The sequence below is a fragment of the Strongylocentrotus purpuratus genome, unplaced genomic scaffold (assembly GCF_000002235.5).
Source record: "Strongylocentrotus purpuratus isolate Spur 01 unplaced genomic scaffold, Spur_5.0 spur5_scaffold_8, whole genome shotgun sequence".
In the NCBI taxonomy this organism is placed as follows: Eukaryota; Metazoa; Echinodermata; class Echinoidea; order Camarodonta; family Strongylocentrotidae; genus Strongylocentrotus; species Strongylocentrotus purpuratus.
Genome location: NW_022145614.1, coordinates 15,554,802 through 15,571,455, shown reverse-complemented (window position 1 = coordinate 15,571,455; position 16,654 = coordinate 15,554,802). Strand labels below are relative to the sequence as shown.

The 16,654-nt window shown below is 36.9% G+C and overlaps 1 protein-coding gene across 3 annotated transcripts in view; it reads right to left on the bottom strand.

The window, feature by feature from the left end:
- The window catches only part of KIF15 (kinesin-like protein KRP180), a 50,392-nt gene that overhangs the window by 10,443 nt on the left and 23,295 nt on the right, over nt 1–16,654 (bottom strand). For all 3 annotated transcript variants that reach the window (XM_030975044.1, NM_214491.2, XM_030975045.1), the window contains 12 exon segments: nt 15,789–15,905; nt 14,873–15,034; nt 13,892–13,978; nt 13,054–13,281; nt 12,382–12,486; nt 11,290–11,468; nt 8,721–8,811; nt 8,122–8,231; nt 6,994–7,119; nt 6,434–6,505; nt 4,597–4,690; nt 2,750–2,881 (listed from right to left, as the gene is read on the bottom strand). In XM_030975044.1, coding sequence (XP_030830904.1) covers nt 2,750–2,881; nt 4,597–4,690; nt 6,434–6,505; nt 6,994–7,119; nt 8,122–8,231; nt 8,721–8,811; nt 11,290–11,468; nt 12,382–12,486; nt 13,054–13,281; nt 13,892–13,978; nt 14,873–15,034; nt 15,789–15,905 — 1,503 coding nt within the window.

The window sequence follows — 16,654 nt, the reverse complement described above, 5'->3', positions numbered from 1 at the left end:
CCGTTTCATATCTATCTGTCTTCAATAATTTGTTTCTCATCCCTTCCATCTCTCCCTATTTCTCTAACTTGAAGCCAATGCCACCATAACATGAGCAGATAAATTAAGGTACAAATTTGAATTCACACTACCGCCCATGTTAGCCAGAGGGGATCTCGCAAGATGAAGAATGGTATACACACATCAATCAAAGCAGACTTTGGATCTTAAAAGGTACAGCTGCATTCACACATAACACAGTTAACTACCTGAAAATCTGCTTAGGAAAAATAAAAACGTAATTCAAACTACAGCTCAAGTTGGCCCATGGGGGTCTCAAAATCTAAAGAATAATATTCAAACATCAAGCAATGCATGCTTTGGATCTTAAAAGTTAAAGCTGCATTCACACAAAATAAAAACCTTGTTCATACTATAGCTCCAGCTGGCCTATGGGCATCTCAGCGGCTAAAGAATCACGAACAAACATCAATCAAATCAATGCAGGCGTTAGATTTTGCATCATAAAAGTTAAGCTGCACTCACACATAACACAGTAAACTGCCTGAAAAACCGCTGCCAAAAATTAAAAAAACACTAATACAAACTTAATGTATATTCCGAGTTGTATCTCAAAGCTTTTAAAGAATCACAAACACACATCAATCCAAGCATGCTCTGGATCTCAAAACCTAAACACTCATTCACATATAATGACACAGTAAAATGGCTCAAAATACTGCTACAGGAACCTAAAAAGTAAAAACCCATTCTATGTGTAAATGAAGCTTAGTTGGGGTGAACAAAATAAAGGTTCTTGAATTCACCTGTTACTACGTGATAATTTAGTTCACTAAAATACAGATTATATCCTCCTAGCAATTTGGAAATAGCAGACTTTATGAAAGAAAAATTGACTGGTCCCATTAAAAAATATTAACTTTAGTTTGTGGTTTACCATGTAAAATGTGAACAAGACTTAATTGCTTTGTCTCACTCAAGCTAGATTCCCTCTTAACATGAATTTACGCCGACGCTCATAGGCCTGTCTTCATCAGCTCGAGATTGCCAAATAGCCTGCTATTTCTGATTTTGGGAAATAATCTCCAAGTTCCAAGTCGCGTCTCCATCAGCTCGAGACTCGACCTCGAAACTTGAAACTCGAGCTCGAAAAATTAGCTCAAGATATTTTGCTCAGCGTTCGCGCATAGTGCAAGTCTTCCAGCTGGTGAAGACGCACCTGCCAAATAGCGAGATATTTTCTTGAGATTATCTCGACCAAATACCCCGCTAATTGCAACTTCGGGCTGATGAAGCCGCAAATTAACTGGATAATTTGCGAATGGGACAGTTCAAATAGCGGGTATTTGGCAATCTTGAGCTGATGAAAACAGGCCTAGTGCCTGGTGGAGGAGGAGGAGGAGGCAGAGATTCCCAACTCAACAGCTTGGGGAGATCCCAAGACATTCTTTTAATCCTGTCGGGATTAGCCTGGCGTCTCATCTTTCTCAATTTCCTACCCCAGGAGGGGATCAACATGTTAGAGGCTTGATCGGTTTCATTCGCCACGGTACAATGGTACATGTTTGCATTCACTGAAATTCTTGTCATCATTCCCAGAGCTGTTCAAATGACACTCTGTCAGAAAATGGTCCTACTGGCAACATTTTCTCTTAATTTACAGGGATTTACAGGTCAAGTGAAATCAATTGAAATGTCTAAATTGCATTGTTAAAGCCCTACTGCACTACTTATAGCTACTTGCGCCCTCTATACAGCCAGCAATGCCTAAGTGGTACCCGTTGATTCCCCATGATGCCCTTTTTCTTATGCTAATTGAGAGCTGATTTGATGAGATAACCACCTGCCAGTGACCTTGCAGGGTGGTCTAATCCCTCCATATCAAACTAGTGCAGATGGGCTTTAAGACAAGTCTAAACTTTCAGCCTAGGCTAAGCATGTGCTCCCCGAATGCCATGAGACTGCCCAAGGTTTAATGAAGGGTAATCCAACCCTTAATATGAGTTGATTTGAATGAAAGCAGACAAATAACAGAAACAGAATTGGAAAAGAGTTTGAAATGAATCATACCAATAGTAAGGAAGTTAATATGCATGTTTGAAATAAGAGATCACTAAGTCTACGCAAATCTCAAATTGTTAGTTTGGTCAGTGGATTGTGACGTAGGACGGGATTAACTCTCCCATTCACCGTGTACAAAAATATCATTAATTTCTGTTTTTCTCATAAGTTTTTTCTTAGGGCACTACTCAAAATATATTATAGAGAGCATAGGTTTATGTGAATCTCAAATTGGTAATTCGGTCTGTGGGAACTTAGTGAAAATACCTTTTTTAAAGTTCATTGAACTCTGATATTCTACGCTTTAAAGGTAATAGGTAACTTTGCCTTTGATTCTAAACCTTTAGGTCAGAAATGAATCCCATGATCTTTATAAGCCAATGGCATGTTCGATTATCAAGAAATTTCTGATTGGAATTTCGAAATTTCAGAAACCGTTTCCCAACAGTTTTGAACAGTTTTTTATAACACTAAAGTCTATTGGGGAAAATGAGTATGGTAAAACCGGTCACTCAAATATATTTTTACTTTATGGAAGTACTTCATGATTATTTTGAAGCCCGATTTCGGGGGGCTTCAATATTACACCAAATCACAGACACTGATAACACCTAGGGCCATGCATCTCAGATTGGTAAAACAGGAAACATGGTTAAACAATGCCTTTAATAATGAATACAAGTCTTACCTCTTTCAGGAAGTAGTTTTCAGACTTGACAGCCTGTAGATGATGTATCTTCTGCTTGGGATTTTGATGACCGCCTAACTCTGTGATCTTCTTTTCAGCTTCTTCGTACACTTCCTTCAATCTGGTCAAGTCCTGTAAATGAAACGGTGAAATGGATAAATGAAGGTTCTCGAGCACAGATAGAGTTTAATTTAGAAAATGTAATTGTTGGTTTTGAAGACAAAAGAAACAATGCTTTGAATTGCATGATGACTTTGATTAAGCATCAGCTATTTGTACAAAAGCTTAATATCAAAATTCCAAATTTTAATTCCTTGAAGACCAAAATTATTCAACATAAAGAAGACGAGAGGTATATTCATTCTATATCTGGAATGTATAACAAGATTTTTACTAAATGGCAGTCACTGCAACATTTGTTTGTATAACAACAAGGAGAGAAATGTTAGAGTATTTTGTTTTATTTGAGTTAAAGAAAGACCTCATTTAATTAATTTGTAAATTGTTGTGTTTGACTAAATAAAATAGCCAATGGAGGGCTAAAGTTTTTTTGTTCAAGTCCTGTAAATTGAGAGGCAGAGACATTAGTTGTTTTGGGGGTCAGTTTTCTGCCCTGTTACATAATGACCCACTCCCTATACTATGGGTATTTGCAATGTAATGACCGACATTCTATGGGAAGTTTGTCCTGTTATTTTGAACTTGTATTTCAATGAATGGCTAAATATAAATATCATCAAATTTTCAAAAAGGTAACAATCTAAAAGATTACATACTTAGGTGGTACTACGAATGAATGACATGAAAAATTATTGACAAAATTGACAAAAGAAGACCTTCGATTCCAAATTCAGTAGCAGTACCATTTTTCTAATCTATTTGAAAATTAATGAAGACTTGACTTGAATTCACCTTACAGCTTTAATTGAACTCTAGGTGAACTGCAAATCATTGTAAATTTCACATTCCTCTTTGTTTACAAATTTCTGACCAAGAAATTTCTTCCTTGTTGATTTCTTGTAGATTTCTGACCAAGAAATTTCTTCCTTGTTGATTTCTTGTAGATTTCTGACCAAGAAATTTCTTCCTTGTCGATTTCTTGTAGATTTCTTCTATCCTGCAATTTACAGGTTCTCTTGCTTGTTAGTAACACACTTGCTAGAGTAAATTGTATGGTGCACATGACTTCCAAAAACATAATCCAAATAACAAATTTATAATGAATGAGATGGAGAAGAAAAAAGGTGTAGAAAATGCCCTTCATAATGATACAATGAAGAAAAAAAAACATTTCAGGAGCTTAACAAGATGAGTTGAACAGCTGTTGGGGAAATAATAAATCTTGGGAAAGAAATAGGATTGGAATAGAGCAGAGACATTACCAAGGTAAATTTAAACAAGAAGGAGTAACAGAATAATGAGAAATCAAATTTATAAGGCTCTTATGACTGAAGAGGAATAGTCAATATATGCAGTAAAAGTGGTAGCTTACATTTGATTGTGGTAGCCTTGATTTGATTAACTCTTACACTACCACCATTGCAGCATTAACATCTAAAGCACTCTTAACCACACAATCAATGCCCTTTTTTGTCCTGACAAACATGTGTAATTTAAAAAGCTAGACACAGTAACTACAGAAGAGAAAAAGATTCTAATGGTTTTAGCTCGAGTACCGTTATGAGTAAATTTACAGCATGACAGAATTCATTGATCGAAAAACAAATTTCAATAGCATGCAATTTTATCAGTTCACAAAAACGTAAATAATCCAGCCGCAATGTTTAAATTGAAAATAAAACATCAAGCTCTCAATCTGTGGATATTATTGGATTTTTCTTATTTACCTTGGTAAGTTTTGACTTTTCTTCTCTTTCCTCCTCCAGCTTGGACTTGATATCCTCTTTCTCCTTGAAGTGTGTGCTCTCAAGGGCAGATGTCCTGTGACATGAAACAAAGGATCATTGAACATTCTGTAAAGATATCTAGCATTGCAGAGCTGCCGACCTTGTGCAACCAAAAAAAGGAACCATGATGCCAAAGAAAGGAATTTCAAGCAAAAAAAAGGAATTCATTAAAACAAAATTTACAACCATGCGTACACACTTCCAATGCAGAAATGTCCATTCCTCATGCTGTTTTTTCCATATTAGGACCTATAGTTTATTTACAAGTAGGTATTTTTTCGGGTTATTTTAGTATTATCAGCGTTTCATTCTTCTTGAGAATATTTTTCTCTTCAAGTATGTTTTAACCTTAGTTTTCTATTGAATTTGTGATCAAATCGACATTTTAAGGCAGTTGTTTGACGTGCAGTATGTAAAAAAAAAATTTAAAAGAAGATTAAAACAAATTATTTAAAAATACGTATTTTATGAAGAAAAAATGTACAATCGTAATCTGGAGGAAAAAACAGAATAATTCCGCAGCTCTGGCATTGCAATGGATGAAACTCTTCTAAATACCTACTCAGTCATTGATTAAGATTTGCTTTCAGTTTCAGATTATTTAGCAGATACTGAGCTATGATGGCATTAAATCAATCCAAAGTACCATACACAAGAATACTGAAAAATAGAAGCTTGAAATTATACATTCTATTCCAAAAATCTAAATTTCTAAATCTTTACAGCCATTATTAATAAAAATGCATAGTTCGCCAAACAAAATGTGCAGTAACATAAGGAGAAAAAGACCCTCCTGAGTTGTACAAAAAAACTGATATTTTAGTCAGATAGAAAAGTAGTTAGGTACTACATCACAGTGAAACAACAGATTAAGCCAATATGAAGTGCCCATACATATAGTGATCACAACTTTCAAAATTACACAACTTTTTTGTTGTTGTCTAACTTGGTTTAATTTGTCACCATTCTACTTCTCCGATTGTTGCTTTCTTTTACAGTAACTGTCTATTAAAGTTCAATTTTCCTTAAATGCACTGCTAAAAAGAGTCCCACATTTCATACTGCAATACCTGCACAGTTCATTCTTATTATACACTACATGGAAATGTGGTCAGCTCCATGTTTCTCAACACAAACCACAATCCTGACTAATGACTATGGATCAATACGTGGTTACAAATGTGTGAAAGTTAAATGCTGAAAGGCATATACCACATACATTGACAGATCTGGAAAGTAGAAAATACATTCCAGCATCGAGTTGGCTTAAATTAAAAGTATTTTTTTTTAAATGAAAGGAAAACATCAGTGAAAGTTTGAGGGAACTCCAATAGAGGATAAGAAAGTAATTATTATGAGTCAATACCCCCTTTTACTAACTGATAGGTTGACATTTCATCTGAAAACAAGACTTAAACGACAGAGAGATGTATATCTCTCTCTCTGCTTTCTTGAAGTCACAAGCATTCCAGACAGACTGGGGAAGAAAAAACACTTGGGTTTTTAGTATCAAGTACATATCGAGGGTTCAGTGACACAAAGACATAATTCTGTATTTTCCAAAATGAGTATTTGATATCAAAATGTGAGCTTTCCAAGAGACACAAAGACTTAACTCCACCCAACACCACATTGAAGTCAATGGCTAGTGAAACATAGACTTAACTCCTTGAGGCCCAAGTGCTCAGTGACACATAAACCACTTTTTTCTCAAAATGGCCTAAATTGAGTTACGTCTTTGTGTCACTGACCCGTCGATATATGTATCTAAACCTACCTATCTAATTCTTCCATCACTTGGTCCATGTTCTCCTGTAATATTTCTTCATTAGCCTTGACTTGGTCCAATCTGAAATATATCAATCAAATTCTATTGTAAAATAAATCTATCTTGAAACACTTGATTGTTACATATCTGTGAAGCAGAGTTTGTTTCTTTTCTCATTATTTCTACACTTTCTAGGGGTCATTTCATTGAAATGGTCAAAACAAGCAGTAGTCTGTCACAGATCTATGACAAATCTACTCACAGTCTCAGTATGAGACCATGTTATGATTTCAATTCAATGTCTTCTAATGTAATGTGAGTACCGATTCCTAACGAACCCATCAATTTGAGACCCAATGTATAATTGCATTCATATCCATAGAAAATACACTGGGAAATTAATATTTAAATACTGGCATTTTAACAGCTGCATGCTAAGCCTCAGATAACTTGGAAATTATATAAGTGTGAAAAGCACATTTTAAGGATCATCTCTAACAGATTGATAAAGTAATAAAAGATATTTGCAGCATGCTTTAGGGGTAGATGAAACATGGAAAATCACTTACGTTGTTTGGACAGTGTAGAGCTTCTCTACGGCTTCATCTTTGTCTCGGAGCATGCTAGCCAGCACTGTCTTCTGACGTTCCATGTCTCTTTTGAGGTGATTCACCTCATCTTTTAATGATGATTCCCTGTGCAGCAGAGGCAAAGCAGAATTAGAGTACAGGGTGCATAAAAATTATCTGAATACATTGACTATTGGATTATCTTATCTCAATTGCTTTAAACCAGGAACCATCCAGTTCCCGTTGGCAGAGGATCAACAGATTCGTCCAAATAGAGTACAGGGTGCATCAAAATGATCTTATTACATTGACTATTGGATTATCTAATCCCATAAACTTTAATCCAGGGACCATCCGGTTCCCATTGGCAGAGGATCAACAGGTTCATCCAAAGAGAGTACAGGGTGCATCAAAATGATCTTATTACATTGACTATTGGATTATCTAATCCCCATAGGCTTTAATCCTGGAGCCATCTGGTTCCCATTGGCAGAGGATCATCAGATTCATCAAAATAAAGTACATGGTGCATCAAAATTATCTTAATACTTTGACTATTGGATTATCTTATCTCCATGGCTTTAATCCAGGGGCCATCCGGTTCCCATTGGCAGAGGATCAACAGGTTCATCCAAAGAGAGTACAGGGTGCATCAAAATTATCTTATTACATTGACTATTGGATTATCTTATCCCCATAGGCTTTAATCCTGGAGCCATCTGGTTCCCATTGGCAGAGGATCATCAGATTCATCAAAATAAAGTACATGGTGCATCAAAATTCTCTTAATACATCGACTATTGGATTATCTTATCTCCATGGCTTTAATCCAAGAGCCATCCATTTCCCATTGGCGAAATCAATAGGTTCATCCAAATAGAGAACAGGGGGCATCAAAATTATCTTAATACATTGACTATTGGATTATCTTATCTCCATGGCGTTAATCCAGGAGCCATTCGTTTCCCATAAGCAAAGGATTAACAGGTTCATCCATAGACCCGTCATATACGATTAACAATTCAATTATTCATACCACTTGTAAATTTGATGCTTTGTTTTGTTTGTCATAACTCTAGAATGAAATGTGGACTGATTGAATTAGGCATAAATGTATGTCATTCTTACTTTTCTGCCATCTCGTTTCGAACTTGCTCTATCTCGTACGTCAGGGCTGTGTGCTGGGCTTGAAGGATCTCCTTGGATATGCGCACATCTTCCAGTTCATCGGCTTTCATCTGAGTGTTGGTCAATTTCAAAAATAATTTTCAGAGATTATATATCTATTATATATATACATAATTGACTGTAAATTAACAAGTGCTTTGTCCACACACCATTCCAGCAATTCATGACACTCCTTGTAGTTACTCGCCTCACCTACCATCCCAGTATAGCTTCCTGAGCGAGCGGCCAAAGGGATTGCCCAACCAAAAAAAAATTCTTATCTTAGTACAAAAAGTAATATTTTGTGGTGGAGAAAAATCTACCATATGCATTCTTTTCCCATTCATTAGAATTTGGTTACTTTTATTAATACTTCAGCTATTTTAAGTGATCTGATTTCTTCATTAATATGATCCCTCATATAACGCTCTTTAAACCTCTTCTCAGATTCCTTTAATGCGTTGTGATTCAAATTATTTATGCAACAAGGAATCTGGAGATTCTGGACCCCTTGCCAAAGTCCGGAAAGGCATGCAGGAAAAAAATTCTGGTCCACTTACCTTGAGTGATCTGATCTCTTCATTCATCTGATCCCTCATGTTGTCATACACACTGGAGAGCTCTTTGAACCGCTTCTCTGAATCCCGCAACGTAGAAAGCATGGCTAGTCAAGGAATTTACCAATTCAAATGGCATAATTTGAAATAATGCAATTGTTGACTATGGTACAACGTTACTAAGGGTGAAAGACACACAATTCAGTGAACCATGTAAATGTTGTTTCAGCATTATGCTTGTACTTTTCACAAGCAAATACAATTTTCAAAATTCTCCTACTGCAAAACTTCCTCCAATTTCTCTTCCTACTCTCTAGGCTTGTCCTAAATGACCTTGTCCTAAATGACCTTGTTGGGACAAGTAACTGATCATACAGGCTCAGCTCCTATTGTGAAGAGCTTTCCTGACCTGATGGCTTTTGTCATTCTGTTAATCAGGCAGTGAGTACAGAGCAACATAATTTTTTATTTTTTTCTCAACCACGCCCCCCCCCCCCCCCCCCCATGAGTATAAAAAAAAAACATTCGGGGGGGGAATGGCATCTAACAACATTCCCCCTCTTTTGAGTTAGAAAAAAAAATCAGGAAAAAACAAAAACAGGAAAACTATTTAAATCTGGTAATTATCAGGCCTGTTAATCTCAGTTTCCACCTGCTCATTCCTAACCAGGGGCGGATCTAGCTTTTTGCTAAGGGGGGGGTTGACCAAAATAATGACGATGCGGAGCATCGTCCACGAGCCGCAAAGCGGCGAGCCGATTTTTTTTGGGGTGTTTATTTGAACCCCGTAAGTGATGTTTTCCTGGCATCTATTAACACAATGGAGACCATAAAAAGCAGTGCATGATAACGTCTTTTTAAATCAAGTAACAGTTTAATACATAGTTATATCCAGAGTTATCATGTGTTTGGTTAAGTTACCAGATGAGTTGAATATCTTCTCACAATATTTGCACTTGAAAGGGTTTCTCTCCAGCGTGCGTTCTTTTTTCTTTCTTTTTTTCTTTCTTTTTTTCTTTTTTTTTTTTTTTTTTTTTTTTTTTTTTTTTTGGGCCGCCCAAGGGGGGGGTTGCAACCCCCCCAACCCCCCCCCCCTGGATCCGCCACTGCTAACATAGTTTGGGAAGTCCAAAAAAAGAAAAAAGATAAATAAAAAGAAAAGAGGATTAAAAGGTTGCTTTTACATACAAAAACAGCAGCTGGGAAATTTATTTGAATGTGAGGAATCCTCCTCATTCACAGAGGTCACTCTAGACAAAAGGCAGCTTACCAAAGATTGCTACACATTTACTTTTAACAAAATAGACCTATACACCTGTTTACTACTGTCTTCTAATTTATGCATGTCTCTTCCAAGATTCCTTGGTGATGAGCTTTTCAATTCACACGTTAGGTATGACAGCATTTGCATGGAATAGAAGGAATACACCTTGCATACATTGTTTGCTGCTATGTCGGACAAGATTCAGGCAAGCATTTTGATCATCAAGAGCAACTTTTGTTCAAGAAGTATGCATAGAATTTGAATACATTAGTCAACTGGCCTATTCACATGCTATGGATTACTGTATTTGACAGGTGGAAAAGTAGATTACAGTATCAGTATTGTTCCTCTGCATTTTTGACTCAACCAAAAGAACAGCATTACATGTATCATCTCTACCCCCCCCCCCCAACTTCCCCTCACTGTCTTCAAGAAAATGTACCCCCACCCCCACTCTGTGTTATTTAGGGTACGCATATATGCATGTTCCCAGCGCCCCCCCCCCCACCCCTTTTCAGCATAAGTCTGGTGTATAAAGTCAATACGGGCAGATCTTTTTCTTTGTTACGAGCCAGATATTTGGGAACATGAATGCGGTCCCTCTGTTCCCGGAGTGGGGGGGGGGCCGGGATGTACCCAGATATCTATGGATGGATAATGATCTATGAATTAAGGCATCGTGCACTTCCATCCCTCTCCCCAAGTCTTTTTAGCTCCTAAATAATCCCACTCCTGAGGGTTCAAGAGAACACTGCTTATTACAGAATACAGAATATATGATTCTATTTAATGCTATTGTTGTAATTTATAAGCTACCAAACTGCTATAAAAACTGATCAAATTGATTGGATAATATTCAAAAATATATATTTTTTACTTCTTCTTCAGTGAGAAAAAAAAAGAAAGAAGATTTATATATGTCCCATACAATATCATATCCATGAATCCATTTTATTTTATTGTTTCAATTTTAATTTGACTTACATTTTTAAGCTATGAAAAGTTACAACACAAAATCAATTTGTCTTCAGTAATATTCCATGATTACATCTGTAACAGCAAATGTAATACGAGATAACCTACATAAATATATCACTTCAATATACAAATAGTTCGTTTTCTGTTATCCAAAAGATGACACTACTTCAAGTTTTCCATGAGCTGCTGTAGCGTGGCTCTGCAAACTTGAACCTAACAGATGGAGCACAAGGGATCCCCATTGCACCAGTACTAAATATCCTTACACTAGGAGAATGGGATGGGATCCTCATGGAATCACTACTGAATGTCCTAATACTAGAAGGATATGATTCAATTTCCATAGCCTGGGCGTCGGCCATCTTCCTCTTCTTGGATTCAGGTTCATCGAGCTCGACGACCACGGTGGAGAGGTTGGTCTTGACTTCCTCGAGCTGCTCCTCCAGGGATTCGATGGTGTCCTTGTGTTCCGATTCCTTTGTTTCGTATTCTTCTTCCTTCTCCTTCATCTGTAGAGATGATGCAAAGCACATGAAGATGGATGTTACTAGATTGTTTGTAAATAATAATAAGAATGATAATAATACTCCAATTTGATATAGCACTTAATAAATCGACATGTCTCTCTCTAAGCGCTTTACAGATATATTACCCTGGTCACCGGATTCAGGCTTGCCTGCACACAATTTATGCACATTCTCTACTCCCTGGGGAGCATTCCAGGCAGGTGCCATTTGTACAGATGCTCACCATGCTGAGCATACTACATTAACGTTCGCAGCATACTGGTTACCAATTTAACACCAGGGTGGAGAGTGGCAACATAGATAAGCGTATTGCCAAAGAACGTTGGTGCAGAGCTGGGATTTGAACCCCATACTTTGTAATCTACAGTCCAGCGACTGTTACAAATTTCAAACTCAGCTTGCTTGATGCCTAACTCAGATATGAAATGGCATTGTTTCTTTATTTTTATAATGACATAAAAGTAATACACTTTGCATTTCTGTATCTAATAACTCAGAGCTTAGTGACTACGTGTAGTCCTTTGTTGAGCGCAGTTGCCATTTATTTACATGTTAATAAAGAAGCACCACTTCATAATCTGGACAAGCCTTAAAATCATACCTATTCCACATTGTGTACAAATAGCTTCTTCTCCAGTCTTTCTCAATGAATCAAGGATGGCATAATTATACAGTTGTTGGTTTTTTCAGTCTCAACAGTGCCTTTGATGAGGCACCTGGATACTGGCATGTACAAAGTCGTGGAGTCTTTTTTTGCACTCACCCATTTTTCTTGTATAAATAATTTTACAAGTGATATTTCTAAAAACAAAAACAAAACAAAAATGAACCAAATGAGATGTGTCAACATTAAATGCTTGCTGGTCTATATCACATCTTGTGCATTTCATCTCACCTGTTTATGAAGTTGAGTAAGCTCCTCGGACTGTTTCTCAAGTTCTTTGAGTAACTCCTTCTGGTGTTGATTAGCGTCCATAGCATCAGCCCTCATCTGTTCAATCTATCAAGAAATCAGAATGCAACAGAAATGTCAATAATGACTATAGTACCTTTCAGAAGAATACTTACATGAGATTTGATGTATGCATGTACTTTTTATTATAATTATAGAGAAAGAGATAAGCTTGAATACAGTCAGTCAGTACACTATTTCATTCAGTTTTGAGGCCATTTAAGGACATACACCGAACCACTGAGAATGACATGTATACAACTGTTTGGAATAATGAAAGGCACCTTCTGACAGAACTCAATTTGATCATCTCAGCTGTATCTGAGCTCTCCTGGTATGATAAGGCACTTGGGCATCCACAGACATTCTTCCCAACCCAGTACCCATTGACTGGGAAAGGGGTAGCAACTACTATTAGACATGACCACCAACCTGTTCTTAGTAATATCCAGCCTGTGCATGCATCCTGTCCTGCAATGCTGGCATCTGACTATGCAACACCTCCACATTAATCTTCCTTTCCTCCAAGGCACCCTAAAGCATTCAAGGATTTTCTTTCCCAACAACAGAACCCATTTCTAAACCTGGGTAAAAAGGGTGGCAATGGCCACAAACCTGTTCTTGGTAATCTCCAGCCTGCGCGTGCATCCTGTCCTCCAGTGCTGCAATCTGGCTTTGAAGCCCCGCCCCGCTGGCCTTTCCTTCTTCCAGTGCAGCTTCCAGGAGGGACACCTGCCCCCTGGTGTCTTCCAATTGCATCTGCATGCTGGCTAGTTGCTCTTCTTTATCCTTGACCATTCCCTTCTGACCCTGCAGGGCTGTCATGAGGCTGGACAAGGCTTCCTGGGATGTTCAAAGATCAGGATTGTAACAAAGAAAGTGAATGTTTAAGCCCCACTGTACTACTTGTAGCTACTTGCTCCCTCTATATAAAAAACAATGCCTATGCGGTGACCATTGGTCCACCATGATCCTCTTTTTCTTATGTTAATTGAGAGCTTAGTTGATGAGATAGCCACCTGTCAGTGACCTTGCAGGGTGATCTATTTCCCTCCTGGCTTAACTAGTACAGACGGGCTTTAATATATGTACCCTAAAATACTTTATTCATTGGAGATTATCTTGAGCACCAGCATTTGATTAGGATTTTGAAATGAACTACCTGGTTGCTATCTTCAAGGCTAATCATATATAATGATTGTGAATGGGGTTTCAGAACTATTAGGTTGTGAATGAATATGACAACCAGTGAAGAGCATTGCTAAATACACAAGGCCAAATGTTGTTGGTCAAAGAAATAAACTAATTTTTGGTATAACTGAACCATATTAGGAACATTTTTTCCCATTTTTTTTTTTAAATAGCTCTACTTAAAAAAAACTGCACAATGAGAAGGGAAAATTGATGCTGTCAGAAAATATGATATACTTGTACTAAACTACTATCCACCTACCTTCTGTTCAACATCAGTTTTCTTAATTGCTGTCAGGGCAGAGTTGACCGTCTCCAAATCATCCTTTGAAGAAGATAGCTTCAGCGCCTACATATTTACAAAGAAGATATAGAACAAGTCTTGAATGGCACAGCCCACAGCACAGAAACAAAATCAGTGAATGAACTATGAGTGAACTGTTTATCCATCAAGCCCTCCCCCCCCCCCCCCATATTGATGAAATGATGCATGCTGTGTATACACATGCCGCAATAAAATAAGAGGGAGGACTTTAGATGACATATGATCATTAAAGGCATCGTTTGACAATGTTAAATCTGAGATGCACAGCCATACATGTTATCAGTGTCTGTGATATTTGATTTGATTTTGATTTATTTACCAACAGCAATACATTCCATACATTTTATACAATAATTACATATACAGAAAGAGAAACTATTGGTTGGTAAAAGGGGCCAGATAATAGCACATGTGCTAGTCAAGCCTAACCCCTTAAACAGCTAAACAAAGTATTTTGGTACAAATCAGTTTAGAGAACGTAACAAAACAAAAAATAATGAATTTACTTTTAGAATCGATACTTAGACAAAACAAGAATCAGAATATGGTGTAATATTGAAGCCCTAAAAAACTGCACTTCAAAATGATCAAGAAGTGCCTCAAAAAAGTAAAAATCTTTGAGTGACCGGGTTTACCATACTCGTTTTCCCCAATAGACTGTAGTGTTTTGAAAACCGTTAGGAAAATGCAAAATTTTGTTTCAATTTCCAATGATAAGTATCTTGATAATCAGAAAAGCGATCAGCTTTTAAAAGTCATGGGGTTCCTGACTGACCTAAAAGTTTATAATTATCATTGCATCATGAGCTAAATCCAGGATTTTGATTCATAATCTGAGACAAAATTACCGGATCTCTTTAACATTATAATGGTCTTGTCTTCTAAAAATAGATCCAATGTTAGAGAAACAATATTTACCTCTGTATCAAGTCTGTGAAGGAGATCATCCCGTTCCTCTCTGAACTGATCGATGAGTTCCTGGGCATCTAGGAGATCCTTCTTGGTGTTGTCGCCCTGCCGCAGCTCCGCAGTCAACCGCATGCTCTTATCACGCTCACTGTCAAGCTTCTCCAGGTGTTTCTGTAATATTTATTTATTTATTTATTTATTTATTTATTTATTTATTTATTTATTTCGGTTTAAAAAGACATATAAATATACATGATTCAAAGGTCCAAGGACCAAGACTGATCATGTTTACAAGTAATACAATAAAGTTATAGATACAGTAAATATACAATAGTGAGCCAAACAGACAGGTATAAAAAGTACAAGATGGCAATAAAGATGAAAAAATAATACATTTCAATCAATACAATACCAAACGAGAAAGGAGTGGTCAAGATCGTCAAATTACTAAACTGCTATAGGGTCATACATAGAAAGAAGGAGAGAAGGATAAACAGAGGGATAGAGAGGTGAGGAGGGAGAGAGAGAGAGAGAGGAAGATAGTTAGAGAATGGGAAAGAGAAATAAAAGTTAAGAAGTAAAAGAGAGAGGAATACAGGGACAATGAGAGAAAAAAATTGACAAGAAAAGGACAAGACATTAAAGACAACAAAAACAAATACAGAAATGTAACACAAGTAAATGGAGAGATTGAAGGGAGAAAGGACAAGAAAAAAAGATAAAGGGGAAGAACATTTTCTTATTGATGTTATTCTCCTGCTCTGACTTCCTACGCTGTTGAAATCCTCAGTTTTTGCAAAGTGCTCTACATGTAAGTATTGCCATATTCAACATTCAGCTTTCAAAGACATTACCATTAATACACATGCAATGTCCCATGTCCCTTTGCCTGTTATTCAAATACAAACGTGAGTTTGGTAAGTACCTGTATCTCTTCTTGGAGCTGCGTGATCTCGGCTTTCTTTCCTTTCAGTCTGTTTTCCAAGTCTGCCTCCCTCTGCTGCTGGAACTCGTGCTCCGCTTGCAAGGTGTTGTATGCATCCTACAAGATCGAGACAAATACGATGAGAAGTGGAATTTAACCAAGTGCAACTGAATACTACATGTATACCCAAAATAACTTGAAATAGTACTCATTAAAGAGAAGGTTGAGTTCTGGGAACAGGTGAAAATTACTTTATGAGCATTATCATTGTTATTATGCAAGTGTGGAAGAACATCAGATAAAAAATGATCCCTGAAAGGCATGGCTCTTCAAATGCTGTAATATTCTGAATATAGCATGTAACAGCACAAAAATTAGGACAGATTTTTATGCCACATGTTTGTGTAGTCCCATATACATATTTTTGTGTACAGTGCTTGTAACTATACCAAGACTGGGCCACATTTCTTATCATTTTGATGATTCCAGAACCTTGCAGTACAAACCAATACCTATATGCTAGATGATCAACCTTTTCTAATCGATTCCACACCGTTTCTTTCACAATGCAATCGCATGACAAGAACTCAACTTTATCTTTAAAAATACAACTGTGTTATGAAAATGAAACAGGTGTAAGAGAGAGAGAGATAAGTACTGTTACAAATTCAGAACTAGACACATTCAGCGAGAAACGGTCTTTCAAATTGTGATTTCATATGAATGAACTATGTACTTTATACATGTACATGCTTGGTGGGCCTCAAGAGTCCAAAACAGAGAAACAAACAAGAACAAAAAAGGTACTGCACACAAATATAGGTATATGGGAAATATTGCAGCGTTAAACAAAAATTTGGTCAAAG